At 45.5% G+C, this 22456-nt stretch overlaps 1 protein-coding gene across 2 annotated transcripts in view; it reads right to left on the reverse strand.

Annotated features, from left to right (window-relative positions):
- Positions 1-267: 267 nt before the first annotated feature.
- Positions 268-22456, reverse strand: part of Sspn (sarcospan) — a 48453-nt gene continuing 26264 nt past the window's right edge. For both annotated transcript variants that reach the window (XM_057785928.1, XM_057785938.1), the window contains exons 2-3: positions 10856-10942; positions 268-5183 (exon numbers count right to left, since the gene is read on the reverse strand). In XM_057785928.1, coding sequence (XP_057641911.1) covers positions 4818-5183; positions 10856-10942 — 453 coding nt within the window. In that variant the 3' untranslated portion in view covers positions 268-4817. The remainder of the gene's footprint in view (positions 5184-10855; positions 10943-22456) is intronic.

Genomic DNA, 22456 nt, shown 5'->3' on the forward strand with positions numbered 1-22456 from the left:
GCACTCACTGGTCCAGCTTGGTTTCAGGCTGAGGCAGTCTTCCTCAGCCTCCGTGCTTGGCATCAGCCCTTTTATTTGAAGGAGAAAGTGGCTGAATATGGAATTTTTTAACATTTATTTATTTATTTTAAATTCATTTTACATTCCAACCAAGGGTCTCCCTCCCAGCCCTTGTTCCACCCACCCTTGCTTCCTTCCCAGCCCATCCCCCATCCACTCCTCCCAACAGGTAAGGCCTCCCATGGGGAGTCTATACAGTTTGGCATATTAATTAGGGGCAGGGCCAAGCGCTTCCCCTCTGCATTAAGTCTCAGTATGGCATCCCCCTCCTAGGAAATGGGCTCTAACAAGCTAACTCTTGTACCAGGGATAGATCCTGGTCCTATTGCCAGAGGCCCCTCAGATAGCCCAAGCTTCAAAACTAAACAAGAGGACATAACCAGTGAAAACAGCTTTAAAAAAAAAAGGAAGAAATTGTTCTCTTAGTAAATGGGAGGGGCAAGGGGTACGAAATTGGCTGTTTGCAGAAATATGCTTATCAACGCTTGATCGTTCATAGTGTTCAAGCATACCACTCTAATAAAATTAAAAAGTTGTTTATTATTATTGATGTTTAAAAAAAAGATCTCTTCTTCCTCCATTACAGTCCTCTTTGAACTTTATTGGGCTACACACACACACACACACACACACACAGAGGCAGTATTAATTTTTCTGAACCTGCCTTATTTTGTTTAACACAATGATCTCCAGTTTCTAAGCCAGGTCTCCGAAGCAAACACAAACAATTTCACACACACCAGCTCACATGTCCCACATGGTCACCCTAAAACACACTCAACACCGTGTCTTTGTGGATTATGAACAGTTTATTAATAAAGGAAACACATGCACCCCCTTTAAAAACAAATGTATAGAAACACTTCATCTTCTACTCTTGGGTTGCTCAAGGCCAGGGAAGGAAACCCCAGCACCAAAACACTCAGACCCATGTGAGATAAGAAAATCAGAAGATGTGAACTCATTTCGGTGGCTTCACCACCAAGCATCTGGTCGTCACACAGACAGAGCTTACACTGCACTGCTAAGCACACTATGGGTTTTTAACCAGAGGAAAATCCAGTGGCATGTGTATACAAATGCGATCACGGAGCAAGAAGTCAGAGACGGTCGCCATCAAGTACCAGGTCCCAGTTCACGTCTGCAAATGGCGGGCGGCTTTCAAGTCCATTTCTGGTCGTCTTTGGGTGATCGCTCCACAACTGCCCCCCAATTCCTGCCCCCCACGCCCCCGAGCGTTGATCCAGTCTCTACAGCAATCTCATCGTGTACCGTACACTGCACGTAGAAGGGAGCAGAAGAGAATCCGGAGATCGCGTTGGACATGGATAGAAAACGGCATTCGCTGCGGGAACACACTGGAAGGCACTCACAAGAGGACATCTAAGTTCTCCATCCAAAAAAGGAACGTGAGGCCTCTACTTGACTGCCGTTTCTAGGGCTTTAGAGTAGCTACGGCTCAGGCATGGCTCCAAGTGCAGCCTACACCAGTTTGGACGGAGCTTGGGAGCTACAGATGATGGTCACACCAAGACACAGATCCGTTGAGTGGGCTCGGTTAGTCTGTACATGCAGACTGTCGTGTTCCAAGTGCTGCCAAGTCCTGGCCGTTTCTCTTCTTTGCAAAATCTTGATTCGTTTTATTCTCCTGAAGGAGGCTTGTGGAGGGGGCTGTGCAAACCTTGCTGTTTTAGGGTTTGGAAGGCACAGTCACCATCCTGGCTCCTTGACAGATTGGAAGTGTAACATTTTGCTAAGTGAGAAGCTGTGTGCCTGCTCCTTCTCTGTTGCCCTTCCTGCAGCTTCAATATTTGCAAAACAATGTCAAAATACTGCAAATCCAGCCCAAAGCCGTTTATTATTCATGCAACGCAATTCTTAGACGTACCACTGCGCTTTAGCAAAGGGATCCATTCATTTGCTTTTGCTCCTTCTATGCACGTACAACGTTCCCCCCTCTTTGGGGAGTAAAGAATAATGTGATCATATCATAGCAAAATCCCCATTCTATGCAGACAAAATATTATAAACTTGAACCATGCCTACTCCTGACTGTAAGAAAAGGAGAAACCTGCAGGCTAAAATTATTCTACCCTTTAAAATGCCCCGTGAGTCGTTTGTAAAGTATAGAGCAACCTAACTGTGTGGGGATCTTAATTTTCTCATTAAACACAAACAAATGAACAAACAAACAAACAAAAACCCTGTTGGGTTTGCTGGTCGAAGCTGTGAAAGGTGTCCTGTGTGCCCCGCGCACAGAAGCCGACATGACTGCAGCCTCGTTCTGAAAGGACGGCCTGTGAGATCCCAGATTCCCAATCATTTCACTATTTCTATAGAAAACTACCACAGTCAATGTGAATTCAGTTATTCTTTACATGTGCGTAGGTGCAACCGTGTGTGTGATACATGTGGAGGCCAGAGGTCAGCTGCCCACTTTGGTTTCTTTGTTTCTGTTTCTTGAGACAAACTCTTACCCGGGACCCAGAATTCAATCATTAAACAAAAGCTGGCTGGTCCAGGAGTCCTGGTGATCTACCTGTCTCTACCTGTCCGGGGATTACAAGCACATGTCTCTAGGCCTGGCCTTTTTAGCTGGGTCTAAGGACCAGTTCTCACTGGGGTGGCAAGCACTTGGCAAACCAAGCTATCTCCCCAGGCAGAGTTGGTTGTTCTTAACAAAGACGGAAGGGTTTTCAGGTCAGTATCTGGAGGGTTAGTGCTGTGCTCATGTAACGTTGAGATCAGACCTCTGGTGGGATTTTACCCACTCTCCTCTCAGATGGGCCTTCCTGACCTGAGCCAGCAGGCGAGAAGGGCAGACTCAAAGCAAGTCAGACCATAAGGAGTGTTCCCGGAGAAAACTACAGAGTCAATCCCCCAGCTGACTAGCCTAACTCTTTCCGTTAGTTGGATGTGTCACACAGGACTGACTCCATTGTCACCGCCATGAACTCTCCACCGACTCTCAAGGGCAAAGGAGGACGTATGTTCCCTTTAAGGCAAATGTTCTGACTAGCAAAGTATATGAACAAGAAGCTGGAGAGCAAACTTGGCTGCACTATGGCCCAGAACTTAGAGATATCAACTAAGAGAGACATTCATAGTGGGTTTTACCCAGGTGAGCCCTTCCTCAAGGCTCTTCTGAATTTAGTAACGACAACAGCGCAGCAAAGTCCATCCCAACAAAGTACCTGTGTCTAATGACACTGAGTCGACCCTCTAACATGGACACATTGCCAAATAACGACTTCGAGACATTTGTGTCCAGGTCCACTGTGAAAGTCAGCATAGGAAGGCCAAGCTTATGAGAGCACTCACCAGTGCTACCCAATCACCATCAAAGGTGCTTGGTTGTCAAAGGAGACACTTTCCAACACATCACCACTGCGCTAATAGTGTGCTTCCTATGACAAATGCTCTTGCTTTTTTCTCCCAGAACGTTGTAAATCACAAGTTCTTTTCTGCAGTGGTCGGCTTCCAGGAAAGTGCATCTTCCGACATCTTCCCTTGTGGCTGTAATTTTTCTTAACACCAACAGCGCTGCCTAAGTACAGCCAGGGCTCATTAAACAGACTTCTGAGCCCAATTACAGTGAACAATTAGCTGGAAATTAGTCTTAATGATTTGTTTTAGATGACAGACTACAGGCATAATATAATTATTTTTAAACTTTCTACGTCGTTAAGAATGCAAAGGAGCCACCTTTCAATTAGGTGAAGTGGACAATCATGGGGGCCGTAGACAGTCACGGAGCGAGGCTGCAGATGACGGTCATGGAGGCTGCGGCCCACTCACGGGGCAGAGCTAAGGCAGCCAGAAGGCTGCCCCTCAGCCCAGGTGTTTATAATTTACTCAGCCTTCCTGTTCTACTTAAAAGAAAGAAAGAAAGAAAGAAAGAAAGAAAGAAAGAAAGAAAGAAAGAAAGAAAGAAAGAAAAAAAGAAAGAAAGAAAGAAAGCTATTTCAATCCTTAAGGACATCTCTGCTGTGAAAAATAAAAGCACAGAGATTCGTCTTCCCCCAGACCTCTACCGTTCTCGGAGATACCACGTGAATAATGGCAAGTGGTAGAAGGAACTAGAAGAATCTATGGTCTAGGAAGCGGCCTTACACACCAGTTCACACTTCACACTGGACAGACAGGAAAGGAGGCTGAAAGTCAGGGATGAAAGACTGAGGAGGAAGCCCCCCGGCCCCCAAGAGCAGCACGGGAGGAGGAAGCCCCTGGCCCCCGAGGGCAGCACGGGAGGAGGAAGCCCCCTAGGGCGGCACGGGAGGAGGAAGCCCCCAGGGCAGCACGAGATCCCGGTAGCTCCGCCCTCCTCTGTCAATTCTATTCCTTTCAGGGTTTGTTGAATCATTCTGAATCTTGTTTCTCATAAAAAAACTTTAAAAAAATAAGTCTTTTTTAAAAATTATGGGCATGTGTTTGTATGTGTATGGGGTACCCCATGCCCACAGAACTGGAGGTACAGGGAGGTGTGAGCCACCCAACTTGGGTTCTGAAACTGAACTTGAACTTAGGTCCTCTCAGGAGGACCTGTGAGCCATCTCTCCACCCTGTCCTCACAAGAACATTTTAAAGTGCACCAAAGAGATCTAAAAAAAGTTCTTTTGTTTTCTGAAAAAAATCTAAAAATATTCCCTTAGAGAATGAATAATTTGTTTTCAAAAGTTTGCCTTTAGAAAATTGCATTTTTTTCACCTTGGCCAGTCAGGGTTCCGTTTCTGCCTCTCTACCCCTGAGCCAAGCTCTTAGGCCTTTTGTGGTTGAGCATCAGAAGCCATCAGGGAGCGCAGCCTAACACCCACATAAAAGACCTGGTACCTGTGTTTCCACATCACAAAGCAAGCCAGCAAGCACACAAGGCCACAGAGCGGGTTGAGGACCATCTGGAGGATTAGGAACAGTTTGAAAGTGCCCGTGATGCTGGTACAGTCGGCCACATCCCGGTACACAAAGGTCCTGCTGAGAGGCTCCGAGGAAGGCAGTTTGCACAGGCAAGAATCCAGAGAGCTCTCACAGGTAAACTGGGCAAGCAGGGAGCAGTGGTGGGCGGCAAAGGCCACCGCCAGCGTGCAGACCACCAGGCCCAGGGCGCTCAGCAGGAAGTAGAGCACCTGCAAGAGATAGAAAAAGCTTCCTGTTACAGAGAAGAGGGGCCCAACACAAAGCAGACTAGCCCACGCTGTTTGGCTGAGTTCTCTGAGGCAAGGGCCATTCTCTTCTCAAGCCATAATACCAAGACACGGCTATACTTTATGCTGATTAGCGAGATGATTGACTGATTTCTGCAGCAGGGTCTTGGGTACCCCAGGCTGACCCTGAACTTGCTCTATAGCTATAGAGGACTGGCTCCTGCCTCCAGTTCACAATCACACCCAGATGCACACACGTTCACAATCACACCCAGATGCACACACGTTCACAATCACACCCGGATGCACACACGTTCACAATCACACCCGGATGCACACACGTTCACAATCACACCCGGATGCACACATGTTCACAATCATAATCATAGATGCATGCCACCGTGGCCAGCTTCAGAGTTATTTACTGGGAAATCACGCTTATACCATTTGTCATGCCGCTGTTGGCTTTTCCCATGACCTGCAATGACCTCTTAGCTTGGCTGCAATGTTTATGTCTAGATTTAGCAGGTAATGTAAATGAATCCCAAACAAGCCCTCTCTCCCACGTGACACACGGCACTTATTCTTTAAATTGAGAAAGACAGGTCATAGGACGGAAATAGGATTCAAAAGCAAAGGACAGGCTTCTGTACTACGAGCGCCGTGTTGGTCAAAACTATTGCACATTGATCAGCTAACGATAAAGGTTAAGGGGAACAATGCAATTGATGTAGCAGCTATCACATTACAGCCATGATGGTCAAGATCCCTAAGCGAGTGGCCTCTGGGCGGAAACATGAATAGTGGAGACAGGAGGCAGGTGGCCTAGACATTAGCTCTGGGGTTGGGTGTGCTAACTCTGCTCGGAAGGGATTGTATCTTCTTAAGCATCTCTGATTCAGTTTACCTATATCTGGAACACTGTGACCGAAAGTCCTGGGTTCTCACTGACAGAGCCACAATAAATTGCACTGTAACGGCACAAGAGATGCCCTTGTGACAGGATTCACACACCCGACGCGGCTCTCTTAGCGGTCTCCCTGTGTGGGGTCCAGACAAAGACCAGTTCCACAAACTTTGGGACTTGTGTCTACAGTTTGTAGAGCAAGATTTATGCTTCCATAGAGAAAAAAAGCTACCCCTTACTGGGAGCAATTCTGGTGTCTGACCAAGGCCAGCCTTAAAGCCTCCTCCCCTCAAGGGCTGGGATTTCAGGCAGGTACCACCATGCCTGGCTAAAACATCGTGTATCTTAGAAACATAACAGGAACAATTTGTATTTGACATGATTATTTTTCCTTGGAGGGAAAGAATCAGATAAATTCAAAGTGGCATCATTATAAAATTTAGAAAGGATTTATTTAATTTGTGATATTAAAAGGAGTGCTTTGGTGCTGTCCCCAGAACACTCAGTGACAATATTTTATGTAGACTTGGCGTGTTTAGACGTTAAAATATGAGTTTACTGTGTAAGGCTAACGGCATGGAATATTAAAAAATATCGTGGATTATTCTGAAATCTTTGGACTTGGTGATTGAGTTTAGATTCCTGGCATGAGAGCCAGTTTGTGCTGGTCACGTGTGACCGCTAGCAGGAGGAACCCCAGTTAAAAGTGGCCATTTCCCTCTGGGTAGCCATCTGCTTAGTAGAACAGCCCCAGATTGAATTGCGGCCACACGTTTCCAGTTTTGGCCACCAGCAGCTAGATCCTGCTTTGCTCCACTCCCCACCGCACACCCCGTCATGCGCACACGTTCACAATCACACCCGGATGCACACACGTTCACAATCACACCCGGATGCACACACGTCCTTAAACAGTAGGTATTTAGAACACTTACTACAGGGAAAGTCCATCTGTGACAATAAGGCGTTTGTCTACTTTAAAGAAAACAGGGCTGGCAGGATGGCTTCGTGGGTAAGGGCTCCTGCCACCAAGTCTGACGACCTGAGTTCCATACCTGGGACCCACATGGTGGGAAGAGTGAGCCAACGCCCCGCAATATGCACGCTGGCCTGTCTGCATACATCATAACACAGAGATGATAAATAAATAAAATATAGTTTAAAAATGTTTAAATGATACATTTTGGCTCAGATACTTATTTGCCAAAGACCATTTAACAAGGAGGACAACAGTGGAGGACAGGAACCAGCAGCCGGGCTGGGCCGGCCACCTAATTAAGGTTTCACTCCTGACCGCTACCCAGGGGACTCGTCTGCTGGACATATTAACCTGTACCTCTTCACCTGCGAATGTGGAGTGCCGCTTCTAACCTGACTTCCTGTTATCACTATGAGGACCAAGAGTTGACCTCTCCAAAGGGCACAGGAGTTAAACCAGCAGAGAAGGGAGCTGCCATTTCCAGGAATCGCCCAGGACCGGCTCTACTATCTGCCTGCTTTCCGTCGGGTGGGCGGAACAATGCGGATTGGCTTGCAGAAGGGGTAAACATTGACACAAACACAGAGGTTGCTGAATTGTAATCTAGCTCCTTACTATACAGAACCCAGCAGCTCAAGGGGCCAAGAAGAGACACATCCATCAGCAAAGTGACCTGGGCACCGGCACGCATCAGAGTCAGGAGAGCATCTTGTCTCTTGGGTAACAGCTGGACACTCAAGCCTGCTGGAGACATCAGCAAGGCCCCTTCCCGACAGCAACAGGCTCCTGCCTTGAGATCCACAGTTTAAAACCAGGCGCCTTGTTTTGCCCACACAATGGGAATAAGCTATCAATGAAGGCAGGTGTGTGGAGTGACCTTGGGATGTGGCAGCAGACTGTGTGGGTGTCCCTGCAGAACATCCCTGGAGGCCAGCTCTGTGCTTATATAATCCCCAGGCTTTCTCCTGCCTTGCCTAATTGGAACCTGCTGAGGCTGTCCCAGTTGGTGGCGGGGGTGGGGTGGGGAGGTAGGAGGAGGTGGGAATTCTGCTTGGATTTAATGATCTCCTCTCTGGCCAGAATGGTAAGGCCTGCTCTGCTGCCACCAAGCAGGCCAAGCAAAGGCAAGAGAGTACCCAGAGGGCATGTGGGAGGGTCCACACCCAGTGACCTTCCAGGTCCAGAGGCAGAGTCCAAGGAAAAAGCAGGAAAAATGCTGGTGGTCTCCTGGTCTAAGAGCAGGGGAGTGTGCACGTGCATGTACGTGTTTGTGCATGCGTGTGTGCATGAGTATGTGTGTACCTGAGTTTTTATATGTTTGTGTACATGTGAGTCTGCGAGAGTGTGTTTGTATGTGTGACTGTGTGTTTGTGAGTGTGTGTTTGGTATGGGAAGTCCTTCTGTCTTTTATTAATGAATAAAGAAACTGCTTTGAGCCTACGGCAGGGACGAACAGAACTAGGTGGGAAAAACTAAACTGAATTCTGGGAGAAAGAGAGCGGAGTCAAAGAGAAGCCATGAAGCTACTGGGGAGGGGTGACAGACGTGCTGAATCTTGCCAGTAAGCTGCAGTCACGTGGCAATGCATGGATTAAGAGAAATGGATTAATTTAAGATATGAGTTAGCCAGAAATACTCTTAAGCTATGGGCCAAACAGTATTGCAAATAACATAGTTTCTGTGTGGTTATTTCACATCTAAGTGGCCAGGAACAAATGAACAGGCTCCAACAACATGTGTTTATGTGTCTGAGTGTGTACATGAGTGTGTGTTTGTATGTGTATGTGAGTGTGTTTGTATGTGTGTGTTTGTGTGTGTGAGCAGTGTGCATGTGTGTGTGTCTGTGTGGGTATGTGTATGTGTTTGTGTGGGTATGTGAGTGTGGTTTTATGTGTATGAGTATGTGTTTGTATGTATGTATGTGTATGTGAACAGTGTGCATGTGTGAGTTTGTACCAGAAGACTCCATCACCATAGCATGATGGTCTGGCCTGTCTATCAGGGCGCTCAGTAAGTGAAAATAAACTAAAAGCTTGGCTCAGAGATAGAGGGTGAAAATGCAGCCATGCACTGACAAGCACCTCCTGAAGGCCCATTCCATCCCCTAAGACGACATGGGAAGCATGGGGACATCAACTGTGTCCTGATGGGGCCTGGGCAGAGCTGTTTCAGGACTGAAGAAGCCACAGAGAGAATCTTAGATTGCTGTGGCAGCAGCCTGGCTGAAGATCCCCTTCCGGGAGGAGGAAGGGCCTCCTGTCTGTGTGTCTGTCCTGGTGAGAAAGGAGAGAGCTAATGAGGTCTTCCCGTGGGGTCTGCAGCCTGCCTGACACTGCCATTCACTCTTTTTCTTTTCTTCCCTCCCCCTATCCCCTGTCTTTTTTAAGGTACAGATGTTGAGATGCCTGGTAGGGGGCCTCACTGAAAGTGAGGCTTCACCCCTGTTTTTTCAGGAATCACAAAGGGAGTGAGGAAGTCAAGGTGCTTTGTTCTTACCACCTTGCCTTGCTGTCTGGCCAGCCTCAGCATAGAAGAGCCTGAACTGGTGTCTGCTCTCTCTTGCCTTCTTAAAAAAAATCCTTCTATCAAAAAAGTTCATTCCAGGGCTGGAGAGAGGGTTCAGGGGTTGAGAACGCTGCCGCTCTTCCAGAGGACCCAGGTTCTGTTCCCAGCACCCACATGATGAGGCACATCCGTCCTTCAAATGAGCACATTGCTTTTTACACCATCATCTTTGAGTATCTGACATTTTCCCTCTCCTCCTCCTCCTTTTGAGACAGGATTCCATGTAGCTCAGCTGGTCTCCAACTCGATATACGGCTGAGGCCGGCCTTGCGCTTCCATCCCCGTTTCTACTTCATGAACAGAGAGATCACAGTCGTGCGCACCAGGCTTCATTTATTCGGTGCTGGGAGTCAAATCTAGGGCTTTGCCCACACGAGGCAAGCGCCGTACCAACCAAGCTACATCCACTAACACATCCTATCTTGTATCTTTGTGGCTTTTAAATGACATTGTTGACTTACTCTTGGGTTTCATGCTTCCCGACTGTAGCGAAGAACACGCCCAGGAGAAAAGTCAATGGCAGAGGGACAAGAGAAACATACAGAGCGGTCTCCATCCTTGGCGATGGCACTGAGTGAAACCCACCAGCCAGGCTGCTCAGGTTGCGCTATGCTCCTCCCCTCTGACGGAAGCGTTTAAGTATAATCTGCTGTGTGCTTAAAGAGACTGCAACCAAATATGCTTTCCACTACAGGCAAAAAGTTCACAGCAATGAGAGACAGACAATTGCCAAGCCATCAAACCATGCACAGCCTTGCAGTTTCCCACAGACTCTTGGCAGGACCCACTGACTTCACCCAATGCCCTTTCTGTCTCAGTGATCCCATCGACAAGAGGAAATACACTCAGATTGCTTTATTATTGAGATATTTCATCCAAATAACCCCAAGATATGGAAGTGGGCACCCAGGGAGTCCTTTCCCCGCCCAGGGTTTTCCTTGAGCTGGTGACTGTTCAATTCTCCTTTTAGGAGCATTGGAGTTCCCACTTCACGTGCTCTTGGAACCACCTAAATCATGGAAATCAGGTAAAAGGACTGGCATTGCCTCTGTGTCTGGACCAACATCCTCCTAAAACACATGTGGGCTGCCTGAAAGCGAAGTTTCTAGACTCATCAGACATGTAACACTGAAAAGCACTCTTTCATTTTGACTCACATTTCTTCCCATGTAATGATTCTGAAAAAAAGGAGAAACAACTTACTTTCATAGAAAACTGGACACATGTCCTCTCATCAACTTGGTATGAAACACAGAGCATGAACAGTCCAAGGTAGGCCACCACGCAGACCTGCAGCAGGGAACACAGTACACGGAACATTATTGGAGCACGCACGTCAGGACTCCAGCAACTCTGAGCTCAGGGTCCCTCCCCCAGGATCATCCACACTGCCAAGCCCTTCGCTTCATTCTATTTACTATGTGCTACAGGTTTTCACTAATACAATTTAAAGATGGAGTTTTACTATTTTGAATTCAGTACGTGTTTGCATTTCCATGTGTGGATATGTGTACATGAATGCAGTGTCCTCAGAGGCCAGAAGAGGGTGTCAGATTCCTTGGAGCTGGCATTGTAGGCAGTTGTAAGTTATCTAACACCGGTGCTGGGAACTGAACTAGGGTAGGTCCTCTGCCTGAGCTGTCTGCAAGTTTTTGTTTGTTTGTTTTTGTTTTCCAAAACAGGGTTTCTCTGTGTAACAGCTCTAGCTTCCTGGAACTAGCTCTTGTAGACCAAGCTGTCCTTGAGTTTACAGAGATCTGTTTGTCTCTGACTTCCAAGTGCTGGGATTTAAGGCGTGTGCCACCACCACCCAACTTCATGCACTTTTAAACTTGGAACCATCTATCTAGCCCAGTGGAAATAGCAAAGACATTATTTCAATTTATCCAGTATTTATTAAGTTCCTCTGTATTTGGTACTTTAGAAGACAGTTCAGAAATTGAAGAAGACACCAGAAAATGGAAAGATCTCCCATGCTCTTGGGTAGGTAGAATTAACACAGTAAAAATGGCAATCTTATCAAAAGCAATTTATACATTCAATGCAATGCCTATCAAAATCCCAGCAAATTCCTTACAGACCTTGAAAGAACAATATTTAACTTCATATGGATAAACAACAACAACAAAAAAAAAACCCAGGAAAGAACTTCTGGAGGCATCACAACCCCTGACTTCAAACTCTACTACAGAGCTACAGTACTGAAAACGGCCTGGTAGGGGCATAAAAACAGACAGGAGGACCAATGGAATCAAATTTAAGACTCGGATATAAATCCACACACCTACGAACACCTGATGTTTTACAAAGAAGCCAAAAATACAAAATAGAAACAAAGCATATTCAACAAACGGTGCTGGCATAACTGGATATAACCATGGAGAAGAATGCAAATAAATACATATCTACTGCCATGCATAAAACTTAAGTCCGAATGGATCAAAGACCTCAACATAAAATTAACCACATTGAACCTCATAGAAGAGAAAGCCGGCACAGGAAACCAGTTCCTAGATATAACCCCAGTAGCACAGACACTGGGAGAAACAATAAATGGGAGCTCCTGAAACTGAGAAGCTTCCGTAAAGCAAAGGACACGGTCAACAAGACAAACGGCAGCCTACAGAATGGGAAAAGATCTTCACTAACCCCACACTGGACAGAGGTCTGATCTCCAAAATATACAAAGAACTCAAAAAACTTGACATCTTCAAAAGAGCAAATAATACAATAAAAAATGGGGTACAGACCTAAACAGAGAACTCTCAACAGAAGAATCTAAAATGGCTGAAAGACACGTAAGGAAATGTTCAACATCCTTAGCCATCAGAGAAATGCAAATCAAAACAGGTCTGAGATTCCATCTTACACCTGAAAGAATGGCCAAGATAAAAAACAATGATGACAGTTTATGCTGGAGAGGTTGTGGGGTAAGGGAACACTCCTGCATTGCTGGTGGAGTGCAAGCTGGTACAGCCCCTTTGGATTTCAGTATGAAATTTTCTCAGAAAATCAGGAAACAACCTTCCTCAAGACCCAGAAATACCACTGTTGGGTATATACCCAAAAGGCACTCAATCATACCACAAAGACGAGTGCTCAACTATGTTCATAGCAGTATTATTTGTCATAGCCAGAACCTGGAAACAAGCTAGATGGCCCTCAACTGAAGAATGGATAAGGAAAATGTGGTACATTTACACAATGGAGTACCACACAGCAGAAAACAATAACGACTTCTTGAAATTTGCAGGCAAATGGGTAAATCTAGAAAAAAACATATTGAGTGAGGTAATTCAGACCCAGAAAGACAAATATAATATGTACTCACTCAGAAGTGGCTTTTGGACATAAAAAAAAAAAAAAAAAAAACCAGCCTACAGGCCACAACCACAAAGAAACTAGACAACACAGAAGACCCTAAGAGAGACATAAATGGATCTACATAGAAAGGTGAAAAAGACAATTTACTCCTGAGTAAATTGGGAGCATGGGGTTTATAGGAGAGGGTAAAAGGGGAGAGGGGAAGAAGCGGGGAGTGGAGAAAAATGTATAGGTCAATAAAAACAATAAAAAAGAAACATAACCTATAAAAAAGAAAAAACACCTCTAGGATCTCAGCTCAAAAAAAAAAAAAGATAGCTCAGAACATTTACAATGATAAACTGAATTTAATCTGATTAGTGTATATCCAGTAGAGTCTGAAGTAAACTCTCTCTCACACACACTCTAAGGAAGAACATTTTTTTGTTCCATGCCATTCAGAGACTTATTAAAGTTTAAAGAAATCTAATAGGAAAATATAGAAGGCTTCCCTTAAAATTTGGGCTTGAAAAGGTCTAATAATGGTGACAGCCAGAGCAGCCTTCTCAGGGCCTTGTGTGTCTTTCTTCATGTCGTCTTCACAGAACCCTGATGAGGGGAAGCCAGGAACCACACTGCAGGGAGCCTGGCTGAAGGCAGATTCAGGAGCCACAGCCCAGCAATGGGACAGAGCAGAGCATCCTAGCATAACAGACAGAGACCCACAGCAGAACTGTAACAAATGTAGCGTGGAAAAGGCAGGGTGGAGATACAGGACAGAGGGGTGATGAGGAGGTGGCTGGGCTCTCCAGCAGGGAAGGGGCATGGCTTCAGACACATTTCAGGAAGATGGGCAGAGATGTTTGCTGATACCATGAGGATCCTGAGATACTCTTTCACCAATCTGAACAAGATTGATCATTAGTTGGGTGTGGTGGCCCCATGCCTGTCATCTCGGCACTCTGGAGGTGAGGCAGGAGGACCACTGTAAGCTCCAGGTGATATTCTTGAGAGGCACACCATTGGAACCGTAAGCATGCCGGACTGAAGAGATGTGAACAGAAAACAAAGTAAGCTGTAGGGAGGCGGTTCTGCAGCACAGGACAAGCAGGTGCTGGCGGGGGAGATGAGAGGCTGTGCCGGTCATGCTTCTAAGTCGGGGGCAAGTCCTTTTGAAAGCACTTTTTAAATTTATTATTATTATTTTACTTTTTGATTTGTCAAGACAGGGTTTCTCTGTGTAGCTTTAGAGCCTGTCCTAAAATTCACTCTGTAGACCAGACTAGTCTCAAACTCACAGAGGTCCTCCTGCCTCTGCTTCCTGAGTGCCGGGATTAAAGGCATGTGCCTCTACCACCTGGCAAAATTTATTATTTTATCAGCACGTATAATACACAACAACAGATCTTATCATGACATTTTCATACATACATATAATAAGTCTTAATCACACTCATCTGTTGGCCGAGGTTTCTGTCCCAATTGGTTCCTGCAGTTGTAAAGTCCCAAAGAAACACACAGAGGTCTACATTAATCATAAAATGGTTGGCCCAGTAGCTCAGGCTTCTTATTAACTCTTATAACTTATATTAGCCCATTATTCTTGTCTGTATTAGCCACGTGGCTTAGTACCTTTTTTCTGTGAGGCAGTCACAGCTTGATTGCTCTGCGTCTGGGTGATGACTGCAGACTGGAACTTCCCTCTTCCCAGAATTCTGGCTGCCCCACCTCTACTTCCTGCCTGTTTTCCCCACCTATACTTCCAGCCTGGCTACTGGCCAATGAGCGTTTATTGAAAATACAAGTGACATTTTCCCACAGCATTCATCCACTCCCCTCACTGCCCCCTCCCATCCCAATGACCCCCTTTCTCTTTGCAACCACCCCCTACTTCATTTTCATGTCTTTAAGTACGTTTTTAAGCGTTCCAATCCAGCGCAAGTTTGACAAGGTTGTTGGGGTTCACTACCTACCCTCACATGGAGGATCTGCAGAACTGAACCAAAGGAACCTTGTTTGGGTTTGTTTTCAGCAGCAGCAAGCCAGGCAGAATGTTCCCAACTCGCTCCTGTCACATCCTGAAGTACATGCCTGGGCTTTCGCCTTAGTTTCTGCCAACAGGATTGAGATTTCTCCCACATAATTGTCTTGGTCCCTGGAGGATGCTGGGCTGAAATCGTAATTGCTAAGCTCTCCCTCTCATTACGAGACACATACCTTCTAAGGAGCAAGACAGACTGGCCAGCATCTTAAACACCATCACAGACCCTCCACATCAAAGAGCCCCTCCTGTGTCACCTTCACTAGGCCTGAGCTCCAGCAAGACGCTGCCTAGCATGGTCATGCCTGACCACATCAACAGCACACCACCCATCCGTCTACTGACGTTAGGGCTACATGCTCTATACTCGACTCTGGGAACTGAGAGATGAAAACCACAGTCTCACTCCAGACTGATCCAGCCTGGTAGAGTCAAGTTACAATACAATGGCGTCGTGAACATCATGTTAGCTGTGGGAATGTACAGATGGTGTAACTGACCTCATGGAGGCTGGGGGAAGTTCCCTGGAGGAAGATGGATGCTGGTATGTTTGTCATGTACCTATACGAGGCAGTTAAAATTGTAGGAAATACTGGCCCAACTAGAGAATCTAGTGAAAATAGAAAACCGTCCAAGTTACCCACTTTGTGCAGAAAGTACCTCAAATATACTTCTTTTAACTTTAGTACATTGGTTATATTGTTATAGTGCTTGAGCAAACTCAACGTATGCTAATAAGTTGGTTTGTATAAGCTGAGAGTGGGGTCTTCTTACCCACAGCCTTCTATGGACTAACAATTTTTTCCTCTTATTGGTAGTGTGCACAAGGATGATCTAGAAATATTTTTTATCAAATATTTCAAGCTAAAGGCTTTATGGCATTAGGGAAAGAACTAGAGTTCTCATGCCAGACTGAAGGGCCCACTTCCTGAGCTGGCAGGATGTAGACATGCCCAGAAGACAGGGTGTTCTGGTTTCCAGGCAGGGAAGGGGAAGGCATGCTAATGCAAGATCTGCTGGAATCTGGGCCAGAGCTTCCATTTCATACAGTGAAAGGAGGCCCAAGAGTATGAAGTGGACATTAGTGTGAGGCTTTTCAGAAGTTACTCGTTGGACCAGACACAGGTCCAGGTGGGCCAGGTCGTGCCACACTATACGAAGCCCGAGGAGACAGTACCAAGAGCCCTGAACATCAGTACCAAGAAACAACAGGACCCGGGTCACTGAAGGCTTTGGGAGGTCAGTCCACCACTGGTAGATAACTCTATTAATAAGAAAACCTTGAAGTATTTGTTAGAATGGAAAGGATCAAAAGATAAAAATAATTTTAACCTATTTTCAGACATAATGTATCTACAATCTCTTTGCTTCTAAACCCCACAATCTATAGACAGACAGTTTTGTCTGTACAGGGGAAAGTCTGCTTCTTGTGCGCTGGAGAGCTAAGTGGGGCTGGAATGTTCTCTGAATCAGGTCTGTTTCCAGACAGAGGTCCCAGGTCTTGCCACACAATGGCCTAGCTGACATCAGGGGCTGCAGACGCATCCCTTAAATAATCACGAGTGGGAAGCCGGAGCAAGGCAGGGAGATGCGTGGATATTTCTCCATTTTGCCATGGCAAGAAGGTACCACCCGAAAGATTAGAAAAATAGGATTATTATCATTTACCTCTCTCATTGTATATTCATATTCTGGCCTTGCGACATTTCCCCTACCTTCAATTTATCTGTTTTCTTCACTCAGTGTTGTTGACAGAGACGCTAGGCAAGGTTACTGAGGGATATACACGTCTCCCGTCAAATACCTCTTATTATTTCTCTTTCCTTCCTGGCCCCATGGATCAGTCGTAAACACGAGAAACGTGACTCTATTTCTGTATCTATTTGCATCTGATTGTATGCAAAGTGCTTCCACGCAGTAAACATTGTAACAATGAGACTTAACGTCTTCCTGTGGTCACGAAGTCAGTGGACCACTCACGGAAGTGGAGCAGCTGCATCTCACTGGATTTTCCTGAAGGGACTGTCTATAGATGTAAGGGAACGTAAACTATTTGGAGTCTTTTTCAACAAATAAATGTATTGTAGTCTCAGTGTGATGTTTGTTGTCTTGCTCAGGAGACTTGTTAACAAATAATGTGCCAGGAAAGTAGATAATAAGAAATAATAAATGAACTCTTAAAGGTTGCTTATTGGCTCGTGATTTCAGGACTGTAGGGGATAGGTAAGCAGGGCTGGGGATTGTTTTTTCTTACTCGATTCTCATTGCTGCTTCCTCATTAGAGAAGGTCAAGGAGCCTGGTTCAGGATCACCTAAAAAACTTGATCCAACCCATCTTCACCATTTCTGATTCGACAGGTCTATGGTTGAGACCCAGAATCCGAATTTCTAAGAAATTCCAATCCTGCTGCTAGTGGTCCTGGGCCACACCCCCTGAAATGTAGTAGGAAGCTGATTGTTGGTCCCCGACTGCCGGGTTAGCTTAGACACAGAATAATCACAGAAACTGTATTAATCAAATCACTGCTTGGCCCATTGTCTCTACCTTCTTATTGGCTAATCTCTTACATATTAATTTAACCAATTTCTATTAATCTGTGCATTGCCATGTGACAGTGGTTTACTGGCTGAAGTTCCCAGAGTCTGTCTCTGGCGGCTCCATGGCTTCTCTCTGCTTCTGCCTCCTTTCTCCCAGCATTCAGTTTAGTTCTCCCCATCTAGCTCTGTTCTACCCTATCAGGCCAAGCCAGTTTCTTTATTCATTAGCCAATAAAAGCAACACATAGACAAAAGGACCTCCCACACCACTGAGACACACAGGTCCAGTTGTAAATACAATCCCTTAAGTGTCTGTGTGGGGTCTATCAAGACAGCAGAACACTGTAGAGATTTATTTACTACTGGTGAAGACAGTATGTATTATCAATGGCCACTTATATTGTGTTCAGCGCCGTGTAGAATGTAGCAGGCTTTCTTGGATCATCAGCCCCCAAACCATGATGTGGAGACTTAATATTAATTACGAATGTGTGGCCTTGTCTTATGCTTGTCCCCCAGCTCTTATAACTCATATTAACCTGTTTCTCTTCGTCTACATTTTACCTCAGAGCTTTTAACCTTTCCTTCATTCTGTATGTCCTACTTAGTAACTGGCTGGTGACAGCCTGGCTGGCTGCCCCTGGGCAACTTCCTCTTCTTTCCCCATCAGTCTCTCTTCTTTTCTTTTGAGTCTAAATTTCTCCTCCTACTCATCCTCTCCGCCTGCCGACCCCCACTACCCCCTCCACCTCGCTATTGGTCATTTAGCTTTCCATTAGGAAGGCTCAGGGAGTCTCTGAACTATCAGCACGTGTTGCGTTACATGTCATCCGGATACACTGGACAGTTATCACCCATATCAGATCAAAGCAAAGTGATCTTTTCCAAAATTGGACCATGTCTTCAGGGATGTGACAGCCATTGTTCCATTGATGGCTTGGAGCAGTTTGCCACTTTCAGTCACTTCCATGGAGTAGACTCTACCATGGTAGATGTCACAATACCCAAAGAGACTGATGAGATGCCAGGCTTCCCTTCCACGCTCCCTTCCCACCACATCTGCCTCTGCTTTGATGGGAGCAGCTGCTCACCCAGTGAGGATGGCTTATATTAAACTTTACTAACTGCTTAGAATCCCTGAAATAAGCACACAGACTAAGTAAAAGGGGGCACAGGAGAGCACCAAAGACAAATCCCACTACACTCTAGTCCATCTTTATCTATGAGAGATATATTCTAAGGACACATCAGATGCTTGAGATAGCAGGTAGTAGCTATCTGTCTGTCTATCTATCTATTCATCTATCTATCTATCTATCTATCTATCTATCTATCTATCTATCTATCATCTGTCTATATCTATTCATTCACCCATTTATGTATCTTTCTATATTTATATCTATCATATATCTATTATCTATCTAGCTACCCATCTATCTATCCATCCATTCATCCACCCACTTACCCCTATCTATCTATCTATCTATCTATCTATCTATCTATCTATCTATCTATCTTCTAGTTATCTATCCATCTACCCATCAGCATCAATATTCTAGTATGCCAAGAGCATTAGTAAATAAAATAGAATTAGTTGAATATATATGCTATACTAGAATTATAGTTGATTTGGTAGCCTGTATATCTGCTAAATGGGTAATAGGAAGGTAGTGGATGCAACATGGAAACAGTGAACAAAGGGACAATTCACATCCTCTTGTGAAATAAGCAGCCAATACTATGTTCCCTCCCAATTATTGTCAAATCTTTATCCACTTCATAATGTTATAGCCATCGAAACAGTTATATCTCTTTTTGCCATGTACCGTTTGTTAGAGATGAAGCTTTTGGAGTTAATCAGACAGAGTTTAAGCACAATGGGATTGTGAAGGACATCCTCTGCATTTGTTACCACATCACTTTTCACTGTGGGTTTGGGCAAATGCAAAATAATAAGACACAGAAATGTATTCTTCCCGATTAGATTATACACCAAAAGAGAAGAAAGAAAGAAAGAAAGAAAGAAAGAAAGAAAGAAAGAAAGAAAGAAAGAACATTTGAAACCACAAAACGCTAAGTCACAGTTCCTTTAACAAATAAAAACTAGTTGCTTAGCTCAGCTGAAAGGCAAGCATGAAACTGTACTTGCTACTAGAGCAGCGTGATGGGAACACGGGTTTCACAGCTTGAATTCTGACTCCATTCCTTTACTCATGGAGTATCTTAGACATAAGTCTTTTGCCCTCTGATCCTCCATTTGAGACAGAATCTCATGAAATCCAGGCTGACTTGGAAGTCACTAGGTAGCTGGGGTAGCCTTGAACTCGGACCTTCCTCTCTCTACCTCCTGAGTACTAGGGTTGCAGGCATGCATCACCATGCCTGGCTTTATCTGATTCTCTGAGTTCTCCATTCCCCCATCTGTAAAAAGAAGCAATGACGCTTTGTTGCAGTAGTTAATCTGATGACTAACAGAAACGTGAAGAAAGCAGCTGGGCTAATCCTTCCATACAGAGGACACCAGTGCCAGCTGACATATCATTAGCTAGTGATTACTAATGCCATAGTTATTGTGGCCGTCAGAGACCAAACTAAAAGTCTATTAAAAGGTCCCGAATGTACTGTCAACTTAGCCAGGCTCACAGCTGAGACCGCTGATTCCACATGCTCTGTCTTCTAAACTCTGCCGATAAACACGACCTTAAACTCCCACCCTTCCCGACTCCACTTCCTAGGTGGTGGGCTCACAAGTGTTTGCCACACCTGGCTTCTACTTCACACTCACAGGCGTCCTCGGAAGCCACTGCTACTAGTTCGGTTTTATAGGCGAGGAATGGAAAACTTAATGAGATTAAGTCAACAAAGGCTTGATGGTAGGCGTCACAGAATATAACACCAGAGTTAACAGTGGACCTGTCTGAGTGCACTGTCTCCTCGCCACCGCAGGCCGCCGTGTCTCCCGGAGGAATCCTGGCAGCAAGTGGCAGAGATGTGTGGAGCCTGCCAGCTCCCGCTCCTCCCCTGAATGGCTGAGTCATGGGTGAAACACTGGCAGTTCCTCTCAGCCAGGGAGCCTCCCTTATCTCGTACTCGGCAGAGAGAATCCTACTGGCTAATTTATAGATTGTCTCAAAGACTTTTAAGTAGCGTTTTATTTCCCATCTCACACGAGCTCAGTCTTTGCCAGTCACTTACTCTGACGTCTGAGCTGGAAACAAATAATGCACATCAATGAAAGCACCCCCGTCATATCTTAGATGTGATCTCCCTCTGTTCTTCTAACAAAGCCATTGCACTCCTATCGTGCACCATGGAGCGACACCCAAACCCCTGCCTCAATGGCCTTGAGTAGAGAGGGACGTCCTTAGCACCAATAAGGGGGCTGTAACACAGCAATGACTGGGGTTACAGACAGCACCTCAATGTTCCTCTCCAGCGGACAAAGTAACACAAAACAGCAATTCACTCTTTTTTTTTTTTTTTGGTTTTTCGAGACAGGGTTTCTCTGTGGTTTTGGTTCCTGTCCTGGAACTAGCTCTTGTAGACCAGGCTGGTCTCGAACTCACAGAGATCCGCCTGCCTCTGCCTCCCAAGTGCTGGGATTAAAGGCGTGCGCCACCACCGCCCGGCAGCAATTCACTCTTAAGTGACAGTTTTGCCTGAGACACAAGAGTGGGTAATTCTCAACAATTCCAATATACAAGCTTGCACAGGCCCACTCGAGAGCATGCATGCGTGTACATGCACGCACACGTACACGCACACACCAGTGAATTTGCACAGATCCACTGCACATTACCCAAGACCTCACAGCAACATATGTGACGTGTATGGACCAAGGGAACAGAAAAAAGGAAATGCAACAGCTGTCCATGGTTTCATAGTAAGGTCGTTTGTACAGCTTAAAACAGAGACTCAGCTGTGGACCAGGTAGTTCCTCCATGTCTAGGGCCTCAGAGATGTCTGCTCCCTGCGCTGCTGAAGGAGTTAGCATGACGACATATGGAAAGGCCTTGGTGTAACACCCAGCAAGGCAGCTGATAAACAACACCCAGAGGGTAAAAGAATCTATTCATGGAGTGGCCTGGCCTGCTCCTGCAAGGGCCACCATCAGGCAGCTCTCCAGTGACGCTGATGCGAACAGTTAGCAAATACCCAGGTGACAGAGACCTTGTCTTTCTGCTTCATTCCGCTTCTGCTATAGGCCAATTTGTTACCAAATGCCCAGAGAGGCCACTCTCAGTGATCACTGTGTGCTATGTATGTTTCTGATTAACCCACCCTATTATAATTTTATAGAGGCGAGCATTTAGAAATGCTGTAAGAAAATGTTCATTGAAAAAAATAATTTCTGGCCATAACAGATTCAAAATTAGTATTATTTAAAAAAAAAAAAAAAACACAACAGTTCCATCCAAACTAAGTGCGCAAGACGTTATCAGAGAACAGAAGTGACGGGGAACAAACAGAAAGACTAAGTTCCAGGACTCGGGGTGAACAGGCAGGAAGAGACAGGGAGCCTTGGGTGCAGGCGTCAGACTTGGGCTTTAACTGTAATCTTCTATAAAAACAAAACAAACAAAACAAAAAACCAACCTTGATTTCCTAAGTCAGATTCAGAATAGTGGCTTCTTTTCTACTATACACAAAGCTGCAGAGAAAATGAATCACACACCCAGGAACTACTGCCACGGGGCACCTCGTTTACCTGTGACCTGGCAGGAGGGTGGTCAGGGCCCTGTCATTTGCCTTCAGAAGCTGCTGTCCTAGAGACAGCTCACTTCATTGCTTACTTTTACTTAGGCCTTAACAGTTTCCACAGGGGCAGAGCTTGTCAAGGGAAAGGTTAGCGGAGAGAATCGCTCTGCCTGCCCCTGGAGATGCAATCTGAGTTGTGGCCTAGGAGGCTCTATATCGCCATA

This window comes from Chionomys nivalis, chromosome 1 (assembly GCF_950005125.1).
Source record: "Chionomys nivalis chromosome 1, mChiNiv1.1, whole genome shotgun sequence".
Taxonomy (NCBI): Eukaryota; Metazoa; Chordata; class Mammalia; order Rodentia; family Cricetidae; genus Chionomys; species Chionomys nivalis.